This window comes from Gavialis gangeticus, unplaced genomic scaffold (assembly GCF_001723915.1).
Source record: "Gavialis gangeticus isolate Ggan-Ray unplaced genomic scaffold, GavGan_comp1, whole genome shotgun sequence".
Taxonomy (NCBI): domain Eukaryota; kingdom Metazoa; phylum Chordata; order Crocodylia; family Gavialidae; genus Gavialis; species Gavialis gangeticus.
Window position 1 is genome coordinate 15605876 of NW_017729014.1, and position 11286 is coordinate 15617161.

At 49.8% G+C, this 11286-nt stretch overlaps 2 protein-coding genes across 3 annotated transcripts in view; both read left to right on the forward strand.

Moving 5' to 3' along the window:
- Window positions 1-4567, forward strand: part of PUSL1 (pseudouridylate synthase-like 1) — a 61878-nt gene extending 57311 nt beyond the window's left edge. The window contains exons 7-8 of the mRNA XM_019511556.1: window positions 499-661; window positions 2557-4567. Of these exons, the coding sequence (XP_019367101.1) occupies window positions 499-661; window positions 2557-2588 (195 nt within the window). The 3' untranslated portion in view covers window positions 2589-4567. The remainder of the gene's footprint in view (window positions 1-498; window positions 662-2556) is intronic.
- Window positions 4568-4645: 78 nt separating this feature from the next.
- Window positions 4646-11286, forward strand: part of LOC109293742 (lysophosphatidic acid receptor 6-like) — a 13195-nt gene continuing 6554 nt past the window's right edge. The window contains exons 1-4 of one of the 2 annotated variants that reach the window (XM_019511829.1): window positions 4646-5209; window positions 6837-6911; window positions 8122-8251; window positions 9255-11282. In XM_019511829.1, the coding sequence (XP_019367374.1) occupies window positions 9892-10968 (1077 nt within the window). In that variant the 5' untranslated portion in view covers window positions 4646-5209; window positions 6837-6911; window positions 8122-8251; window positions 9255-9891 and the 3' untranslated portion in view covers window positions 10969-11282. The remainder of the gene's footprint in view (window positions 5210-6836; window positions 6912-8121; window positions 8252-9254; window positions 11283-11286) is intronic. The other variant, XM_019511830.1, reaches the window with a different exon arrangement.

Genomic DNA, 11286 nt, shown 5'->3' on the forward strand with positions numbered 1-11286 from the left:
CTGCACCCCTGCATGGCCTGGGTCAATGCTAGGGCACAGTGACGAGCAGCATCCTGTTGCAGGAAGCTGTGGCCTTGCCTGGGGAGCTATTGCCAGGAGCTCTCCCCCGCTCCACCAGCGTGGCAGCAAAATGCCCCAGCAGCGGGCATTAAAAACACCTGCGAGGCAGAGGCTGCCTGGGGACAAACCCACCTGTTGGTGACATGCGCCACTTGCCCTTCCTCCCCCCACTAGAGCCAGCCGGGGGATTTCCTTGGCCCTCCTGGGAGCCACCTCTGCTTAACCCATCTCAGCATATTAGCACAACTCCTTCCAGGGCAAGAGGCACACAGTGCCCGTCCTTGGCGGGCTGAGCTTCAGCCGTCCTGGTGTACACTGGGACCGTGCCGCCGGGGAACTGGGGGAGGTGATATGCCCAGGGGTTTTGCTGGAAGCACCTTGGGTTGTGCAAGGATCTCTTAACGTTTTCCATCGGCGCTGACTTCTCTGCCATTCCAGGTGCAAAGGATGGTCGGGGCGCTGGTAGCAGTTGGCCAGGGGAAGCTGAAGCCTTATCACATAAAGTTGCTGCTGGAAGTGAGAGACTCGCTGGCCTACCCCCATAACACCATTGCCCTGGCTGCCGGGCTCTTCCTGAAATCTGTGGAGTATGATGATGCCAGTAAGTGGCTGCCGGGAAGACCAGTGAAAGGGAACAGCTGACCCTGGAAAGGCTTCTTCTGTGGGAGCAGGGTCAGCTGTGTGCTGGGGGAGCAGTCGCCTACCTTCACCGTTACCCAGGCCATGGGCTGAGTAAATCCACATCCAGTGTCCCACAGGGAAGTTGCCACCCCTGGGTGCCCCCGAGGGAGCGGTCATGGGAGATGGCTAGTCAGCATAAGTAGAAGTGCCTGCAAGGGCTTGCAGATGGTTGAGTGCAAGGCACTGTGTCAGCAGGCATGACCTGACAGTGCCTTGTTATACCTTCCTGTATGCTAGGGCCATTGCACGGGGGGAAACCAAAACCCAGAAAGCTGCTGTCACTTGTGTATACAAAGCAAGTTGGGGTCAAACCAGGGTCTAAAATCCAGCAGTGCTGGTGCCTGCTCTCAGCCTGTTCCCAGAGCGAGGGCACCGAACCTGGAACTGGTACGTACGGCTTCCTAGAGAACTAAAGCTGGACCCACCCACCTCCTTCTGATACTGGTGACGGGATGAAGAGATAAGAGGGTCTCCTGCAGCAAATGCCATCCAGATAACTATAGCGATGCCTCTCCCTGGCTTGTGCCTGCCCAGAGACCAGACGATGTGGTCTACTGCTCAGGGCATCAGAGCTAGCCGTGGCAGCCCTTTGAAGTGGCTGGTGCAAGTGCTGCTTAATCACGTTTTAAAGAGTCACGCTCGTGCTTGGGAGCTGATCAGTGAGCACAGTAATAATTAATTTCCCTGCTAAGGCCAGAGGCATGAAATGCTCTGAATGAGACCAGCAGGTTTATCGCAGGCAGAAAGCAAAGGAGCGATGTCGGGCGGCAGTGACAATGTCGTTTATGAATAGGATGCTTCAGCTCCTTGCTAAAGGAGATAAAGGAAAACTCTGCAGCCGCCGCACTTTGTGTGTAGGCAATGAGATTAGTGATGGGCTCTTTAGGGGCGTAGGTGGGGACAAGGGAGTACTCTCCAGCTCCCTTGTGATGCTAACAGTCCCTGCAGTGTGAGGGAAAGATGAGTCCTCCCCACCTCTGCTCCCTCCCTACCTCCCAACGTGATACGTAGTGTGGAGCACTCTCGTCCGTGGGTCCCAATGCGTGCTGCTGCTGTTGGCCTTTCTGATCAGGGAAACGTGCACTGAAAGACGGTCTTAGGTGTGAAGTTGCACCACATCAGGGGCAGGAACTGGGGGTATCCCCAGCCATCCTGCTGCATGCTTTCTGTCACTGCTTCGCTGCCTTAATGAGCAATGCCCAGGTCACTGCAGAGGGCAGAAGGGAACATGCAGAGCTGCTGCTTTTGGCTGGCAGACAGAGGTTACCTCCCTGGAGCTTTCTCTAGGACCCTTTTAGGAATAGAAAATGCACTGAAATCCCCCTTCCAGCATCTGCAGTCTCACTTCTCCCCCCTGTGAAAGTAGGGGACTGAGCAAGCTTCAGCAGTTCAACCCGCACCTCACCACAGCCTCTCCCATTTGCTGTAGCCTGGCCATGGGGGAGCGCTGAGAGAAGGACACCCTCAAACTGACTGTCCAGCCTGGCTCACCCAGCTGCTCCTCGGGCCAGGTGCATGAGGTTGAATGTCTCTGCCCTGCCGAAGCAGACAAGAAGCCTCCTTCAGTTTTCCTCGGAGAGGCTGTGGTAGGGCAGAGTGGTGGGAGCTGCCCAGATACACAGCAGAGCTTTCGGCCTGGCCTTGGAAAGGCTGCAGCTTGGCCAGAGCTGGCAACAGAGCCGCTCAGCCATCTGCCCGCCTTCACGGGACGGAGCCCAGGCAGGAAACGAGGGAGCCCAGAGCCTTGAGTGCTTCCAGGTGGGGCTGAGCTCGCTTGCTTTCCATATCAATGTTCCCCCTTCTTTCCCCTCGCAGACTTGCAGGCAGCGGGCGCAGCAGGAGAATAGCATCTCTGTGCCATACCGCCGCTGCGCGGGGAATGGCCCTGGCACTGGAGGACGTGCAGAGGAGGCTTCTAGGACTCTTTGTACCATGATTTGTGTCTGGGTCTCAATAAACCCCTTTGACTGTGACTAGAGGCATCTTCCCATCTTTTGTCCTCGCCCTCAGCACCTTCCAAGGAATGGTGATGCTGGGCATGTAGCTCCTAAGCTACATGGGTCAGAGCAATGGTACGGGCCCTCCCTGCCACCCACCCACAGGGAAGGGCACAGAAGTGTGGGTGCACGTGGGGGAAGAGGGGGTTTCCAGCCTCTTAGAGCTGCAGTGCCCAGGTCAGTCTCAAAAGTTGTCACCAGCAGTTGTCCGATGGGCAGTGAGCAGAGGGGGGCTGGCTGTGTTAGCTCAAGTTTAGCTCAGCCATGTGCAGTTGGATCTTAGTAGTCACTCACATGCACACACACAACTCACACACACACACACGGTATTAGATGCTGGGCACATTTAAAATGATGACACTTGGGTTAGGCTTAATTCATCCCATCAGGAGGCCAAGGTTCATCTCCCAGGTCAGCTACTGGGAGTATAAGTAGAGCTCCTTTTCTGTCTATAGGATTGGCTCCTGCTGTCTTAAGCTAAAGATCATTTCTGCTTTCTCCAAAGACAAAAGAATCTGAGACAAGCCTCAGAGTTTGTGGGTGAGATAGAAAGCAAACCAGAAGCTTTCCTGTACCTTTACTATTTGAGCCACGCTACAGGTTGTTTTGGATCGTACCGGTGGTCCAGGCATAGACATGCTGCTGGGTAGAGAGAGAGAAAAGAAGAGCTATGGGACTTTTTTTTTTTGATGTACAAACCACAAGTTTTATTTACAGACCTGACTGGGGGACTAAGCTCCATGTGGCCTATGGCTGGCTTTCTTGTGAATAGCACCAAACACCAGCTTTTCCTGTTTTGGAGACAAATTTGGTTTGTTCACACCCACGGTAGAGGCAGTTGGGCCCTGTGGCGCCTTAGTTCAGCAATGCTGAGCACTGATTTCCATGGCAAATGAAAGTCAGAGCAAGGTGTTGAATGTGAATGCTTTATGCCAAGATAGTTTGCTGCGTGAACTTAGCCTTTAGGTAGAGGGAGTTGTTCTCCACTGCCACATTTTTCTCACCTGCTGCTGACTCATTTTAGTGCTGCCCAGCAGGTGCTGCAGGACTTTTTATTCTACGGTGCCAAAATTTTTGTCTTCTGGATTTGCCAGAAAAGCAGCATGTGCAGATTCTGTAGTGAAAAGCTTAGTTAATGTCATGTTATGGGACCTGCTGTCAGCAGTGCTGTTGCCCCTTTTCTCGTGGTAACGACTCGCAATGGGAGAAAAAGTCAAATGCAACATGGCAAACATATCAGGACGCCTCATTGAACACCTGGTGCTGCTTTTCAGAAGCCCACCAGCTGCTCCTTCAGGTAAACTGGTGCTGTCTGGGGGAGGGAATGGGCCCTTTGATGGCAAGGGTCATCAGTGAGGGACACTTGGTCCTGCCTTGAGGAGTGGCATGGATTGACTGACCTCTGGAAGGCCAGTGCTGCTCTCCACTCCTGTGATTCTTATGAGTTTCCCAAGGTACAATAACACACTTTGTCCCCTTTCTTCCATTCCTGGGAGCAGGTTTATCAAGAGACTGACTTCCAGCTGCTAACCAGCAGAGGTAAAAACTGCCCCCTTAGTTGCAGTTTCAGCCACAACTGGTTGGCTTTTACCTGCTTCCTTCCCTGCCTTGTAGCACACGAAGGAATTGGGAGCTGCCGTCTTAGCAGTAGCAGTTCCTCTTGTGGGGAGCCCTGGAAAACACCACCACAGGCGGTCACCTAGGAAAAGAAAGTGAATAGTGTGGTCTCAGTGTAGGTAGGACCACTGGTGCCCAACTACTGCTGCATGCGTCTGCCTGTACGGGCTAGAGGCTCACGCCATAGGCATCTGGGGCCTGGAGATGGCTAAAGGACTTTTCCTACAGAGGGAATACCAGTGGCCTAAATCTCACCATTTCCCCTGTTAGGAAAACCCTGGTAGATGTCTGAAATATGGGGAGAGCGTTACAAATAATCTAAAAATAATCTTGTATATAGTTTCAATGTAGATATCTAAGTCAGATCTGGTAGATGCGACTCGACTATGGATTAGGTCCCAAGTGAAAAGCATTTGGTCTGAGCCTAAGTCAAACTCGAGTGTCAACATGTGCTTGAGAAGTGGGCAGCCCTTAGGAGAGAGGGGTAGGGCTGTGTCATAGCTTCCGGTGCCTCTGCACATGGGATGTTGGACCAGACCTTTCACACAGCTCAAGTTTCCCAGAACACCCGCTGTGAACAGTGCAACCACTGCACCTCCACGGAAATTTTGCATTCAGCTCCCCAGACAGCTCCTCTGGCATACCCCAGAGTGCTTGGCTTTCATCTTCACTTCCTGTGGTTTCTCTGCAGAGCAGCGTGGGAGGGTTTTACTGCATAACTTGTGAGGCAATTCGTGCTGCTGTAACACTTCAGGTGGAAGACCGCAGTGTTCACCTCTGCTTTGTACAGACATCAGAGAAGTCAGCCTGTTTGTTGCAGTGGTCAGATGGGACAAGATGGCCTCAGCTGGTGGGTAAGTTTATTCCTATTGTCTACCCCCCTACCTGGATTTACGATGCCGTGTCACACGAAATAAAGCCAAGTGGCATCAGAAATGCCATAAATGCCTTTCAACTTGTAGTCAAACTAAAACCCTGTTCTCAACCATTTATATACTTGCTGGCATGTTTGCAGTGCAAACTACTGGACTTGCACTAGCCAGAGGATCGGGAGCGAGTTGGTCCTTGCACTGCCTCAGACTGCGGCAATAGGCTGCATCCTTAAAAGCAGAACCACATAACTGCAGTGGCTGATGGATTTGTTTTTAACAGGAAAGTATGATCTTGTTGTAATAAGATGTGTTAAGTGGAAAGTTCCTAAATCAGAATCAGTTTTCAAGCTGTAGTAAGTGTTAGAAAGTTGCCGACCAGCTTACATGGGCCCTTTTTTTGTTGCTCTCTTAATTTTTGATATTTGGATGTGATTTCTACAAAAGAGAATTTTAGGACACTGGGACTTGCCTCTCTGGTGGCTTTCAAAGCAGCTCTGAAACCTGACCCATTACCAAGCGTGTAAAAAATCAAGTCTGTCATCCCTGGAGTTGGAAAAATATTGCCACTGACTTGTGATTCAAGGAAACACTTGCCCCACCATGAGTTTCCGTAGATCAAAAGGCTGATAGAAACATCTTCAATCCAATGCATCCTTTCCTCTCCCTGACAGTTTTGAAAACAAAAAAAATTGGCTCCCTGATAACAGCAAAATGATTTTTACCATTGAGGCAAAGTGCAAGAAGTAAAATTAAAGTGGACAATAATAAACCGTGCCAAAGGAACTGGATTCGTACAGAACTGAATTCCCGGTTCTGCACTTGGCCTTGTTAGCTGTCAGGGTAATAGGCTAAGTAAAAGGTTTGGGTTGTTTATGACAATGAAGGTAGCAGTACGTAGGAGAACTGGGTTTTAGTCCTACTTATGCAGCACTGTGAGGGTTACTTTACCTCTCTGTTCCCTTGGGTGTAATGCTAACGCTCCAGTAATCTATTTTATCTGCCTCCTGGAACTATTGCGGAGTTGTTTGAAAAATATTGGCCGACCCAGGCAGGGAACATTCTGTGCGAGTTTCTTCCTCCCCTCCTCCTCACTTGGCTGTATTTGAGCTAAAGGAGGTTGATGTTTGGGGAGTGGAAATTTCTCAGCACAGTTACTGTTGTTTGGGGAGCGTGAGCAACCAGAAGTCCAAATGCTTCCTTCTCAGAAGCCTGGAGGCTGAGACAGGCTGCCATCCTCTTTCAGCACGGGTGGCTTCCATTCACACCCGACATAGATGGTAGGCTGAAGCAGCCACACCAAACTGGACTTGCCCCAGACAAATGGAGACAACCAACTGAAAACAGAAAGGCTGGATATAGCGGGCAAATAAATATATGCTACTAAATGGCAGTAACTCGGCAAGGCTGCTCAACAGGACTCAGCCTGGGTCTTTCCTTTAGCTAAGTAACCCACTCCCGCTTATTCACCCATAGCAACGTTCAGCATGTGGAAGGAGCCTTTTCCTGTGTGGTGCCATCTCAGCCTCTTGTCAACAACTGACTCCATCTACTCCAGCCCATGTCTGTCACCTACCAGACAGCAACAGTCTGCTTCCTTTCCTCTTCACAGGTGTTAGGGCCCATGTGTGCAGGGACACCCAAGAAGGCACTGTTGAAGGCATGACATTGGCACACAGGAATATAGGTATGTCCCAACTGTCTTATTCTGCAGGTGTGACTTCTCACTGCTTTAAAAGGAGGGGAGTTGCCACTGAGAGTCACATATCAGCCATCTGTTCCATCTCTGCTGAGCTAAACTGCTGAAACTTTAACCCCAAATATAACAGGTAAAGTTGCAATGGTTTTGCTCCATCTATTCCATGATAGGATTGTGCAGACAGAACAGTTCATACCAGTCTCACTCATTGTTGGTGTAACTATCCCTGTGGGTGCAACCTGTCCCTTCCCTTGGATTGCCACCTATGGCCACTTCATTGACTCCCTGCTTTCAGAGTCCTCATTGAGATGCCATTACGATTTCTTGTGGCCCACATAGTCCAAGCCTGTTCAGTGTCCTCCTCTACCCCCATTGCAGGTTGCATTGACTGCCCCTTGTATTGCAAGTTTGTGTTTCCAGTTTCCAGTTCTGACTGCTGATCCTCCAGCACGTCGGTGATGTTCCAGTTGCCCCTGCTCTTTTCAGACAGGTTCAAACAGGTCCTGTGGTGTACTCAGGGTTCTGCTGAGTGGGGCCTCACAGCACATTAAAAATAGCTGTGGGTTCTCTGTCAGTCCTTAGTCATATCCCCCTACGTCAGGCTTTACAAATTGTTTCCCTGGAAATGTCTTGCCCCTTGGTGGCTTTGCTGAAGCCCCTCATGAGCAGGGGAAATCCTTCTGTCCTCTAGCTGTCACCACCTCTAGATTCACAGGGGCCAATTAATGGACGGGACATACCCAGTGAATCTGCAGTACATTCCCTAGGTCTGATGTTGGCAGTCACCGCTGCATGCAGCCTGCAAGGCACTGTAAAGCTCTTGGGCCGCAAGTGCACTTTGGGAACCCTTGCTCTAAGACACACCAGGAATCAGAGGACCATGGAGCTGGCAGGGACCACAAGGGTCACAGTCACTACTGCTAAATTATCCCAAGCAGATGCCAGTCCAGCCCCTTCCTGAGAATCTCAAAACAGGAAGAGTTAATGAAGAAGAGTTGGTGTACTGTAAAGGCACAGCCAGCTTCTCCCCACCACCTCCTGGTTTAGCCTAGCCCTTGTGGTATGAGGTGACATACTCCAGTTCAACCAAATTGGTCTCCTGTGACCAGCTGTCAAATGCTAGTAAATAAGCTGACTGCTATCCCTGCAGCCATGCTCCAGCACATACTAATCATTGGCTTTTTTTTCCTCTTTCCAGGTTTATCACATGTGGAAGTATGAAGTGTAACTGGTTTACTGGACCAGAGGTGCCTGATCTAAACAGAGCGCCATGCGATTAAGTCCTAACCAGAGCCAGACACTGCTTGCTGCTGCAGAGTTTCCCTAAGGTAAGAGGTTGCTTTATCCCCTCCTGCTGAAAGATGTTTACACAGGCAGTTACACAGCTCCCTCTTCTGCAGCCCGTAGCATGGCAGGCAGTTCCTGGACCGTGGCTGGGGCAGCTTCCCAGTATTAAATGCTGTTTTGAAAGAGTGCATTAGCATTCATTAAGAGTGTTTATATCAGGAGAAATCATGGAGTCCCACTGTTAATTCATCCCTCGCTTACAGCCCAGCAACTCCCCGCTGTGGCCAGGCAAAGAATGGCAGGTGGAGCACCTGGTCCAAAGTCACAGAGCAGGCAGCTGCAGACACAGGCATAGGAGCCAGGTCTGCCAAGCCTTAGGCTAGACTGCACAACCTCCTCCAAAGGTATGATAAACGATGCACTTGCACTGGGTCAACTTACCTACATTTCTCTCTACTGACTCCAGTGGGGTTCTGCACAGACAACAGCAGCTCTCTGGAGTAGCTGCTAGCAGTAGATGCTATTACTGTGCCTCACGCCTGGGTGGTTGAGGAGCGTACACTAGCCTGTGCACCTACAGCAGACTGCTCTTGAGTGAAAGCAGAGATAGAGCTGACCCAGGTTTATTTTTACTACAGACTTTCCATGGGATCACTTTGCTTCAGATCTGAGGCACTTAATGTCTGTTAGGAGCTTACAGTATCAGTCTGCTTCTAGTCTGCACTTATGCTAAAGCTGAGTCCACTAGTGTGGGCCATGGTCCAAGCTCAAAGTTTGGATAGCTAATCTCAGAGACCTAGGACATGACTTTCTGAATATGCAAGTGCCTGCGGACCTCATCTGGTTCTGTGGGACTAGCTCAGCTTTCCCACATGGGTGCCCAAAATTAGAAGCCATTGCTAGTAATGTGAACCTAATGAATGACTGGCAAGGTCCTGCAGCAAGTATGTCTTAAGTATCCTGACAGACACCAGCTGTCTCAGTTCTGTGCTTTCAAATCCCACTTCCTGAACTGTAACCCAAAAGACTTTGCCTACATCCCAGCTGCCAGAGAAGACCAGGCGAGGGGGTGTACACATCTCTTCCATCATCTGGGCAAACAGCGCAGGAGCTGTCAATGGCACCAGAAGAGCTGCTGTATGTGGAATCGCTGTTAGCAAAACCCCGCTAAGGCAGGAGTGTTCCTATTAGTATGTCACTGAAAGGAATTTTCCTGCGCTACTTAAGCACTGACCAGTCCTCTGCCAGAGCCAGGATATCTGGTGTAACGTTTTGGCCCAACAGCAGCTGAACTTTTCTGTGCCTTTTATATATTTTTGACTTGCTAAGTTAATTGGATCTTCTCCAGCTGGAGGTTAAATGCCAGCAAATAAGCAGGTTGCCTGTTACTGTTTAAACTAAAAATGCACTTGCATTGTATTAGGTGATGTTTCCTTGTATCACCCTAATGCTTAAATTTTCTCTTGCTAGGTTTTTTTTACCATGCAGATGAGCCTGCACTTCAAAATGTACTAAAATTTCCTGGCCACAAAGCTTCGTGCAACCTTTTTTCTGACCACAGGACATCAAGCTTTTGCTGCTGTGGAGTTTACCTAAAAGGAGAAAGACCTATCCACTCCTTTCTAAGGATGCTCATCACATAGGAGCACTTTGAGGGTACTGCCTTTCTGCAGCTAAAGGCATGGCAAGCCTTCCCTGGACCATGGCAGAGGGGCTCTCCAATGAGACAGTCAATGCCAGCTTGGAGGTAAGCTTCCAGTACCCCCTCTTCACTGTCATCTACAGCCTCGTCTTTGTGCTGGGACTGATAGAGAACATCCTTGTCCTGTACCTGCTGGCCTCCAAGGTCACCCACACCTCTCATTCCTACATATATATAATGAACCTGGCTATAGTAGATACCTTGTTTGTTTGCATCTTGCCCTTTAAAATCCATTACCATCAAAACCAGAACCACTGGATCTTTGGTGACCTGGCTTGCAGAATCACTGGCACCTTCTATTACATCAACATCTACCTAAGCATTGCCTTCTTCACCTGCATTTGTATTGATCGGTACATAGCCGTGCTGCACCCCTTCACATACATCAAGGTCAAAGGCACCCACTACACAGTAGTAGTCATTGCCCTCTGGTTGGCTGCCATAAGCATTGCCGTCTCGCTGATACTCGAGGGGCCCCTTCACAACAGCAGCACAAGGAACAGGACAGCCTGTTTTGAGAACTTCTCAGTGACCAGCTGGACTCATCGCATGGTGCCCTACAACGTTCTTGCCTTGATGCTCGGCTTCGTCATTCCCTTTGCTATCATCCTGATCAGCTACCCTCTTATTGCCAAGCGCATCTCCCGCATCAGGCACAACATGTTCAAGAAGAAGGCCTTGAAGACTATCTACGTGATCCTGTTTATCTGCACCGTGAGCTTGCTTCCTTACCACCTTACCCACCTCTTCCACTTCCTGGCTAAGGCTCAGGTCATCAACAATCTCCAGTTTATCAGCTTCATCTACAAAATGCGCCGGGTTACATTAGCCCTGGTTAGTTTTAATTGCTGCCTGAACCCCATCCTGTACTACTTCATGTCTGCCAGCAAGCAGTGGCACTTTCAGATCAGGCTTCGATCCCAGCCCAAGGAGGTTTACACCATCTGTGACAGAAAACTCAGTAACCATTCCTGCTTTTACCAAAGCAAGTCAGAGCCAAAACTTGAAAGCAAAAACACAAGGATGAAACAAACTGGTTTATGTAAAACAAGGTAAATCAATCATTCACCTCTAAGTTCCTGGCTTAAATTTAACCCAACTTTGAATTGTAGCACTAGTAGTAGTAAGGGAACTCTCTGAGGTCAAGATTGTATTATGCCTGGTTCTATACTTCTGAAGTGAACAGTGTCCATGTTAAAAACAGCTGCTTCCATCCTTCCTTCCCAAAAGAAGCATCAACTGATAACAGCAATCTTTATCTGTGGCCCTAGCCAAGCTGTAAGGCCTGGTAGCAGAGGTCACAGAAAGCAGCCTGTGCTGCCTGGTCTGTGAATTAGAAAGACTTGCATTTGTACCCAGTCCCACTGCGGGTTT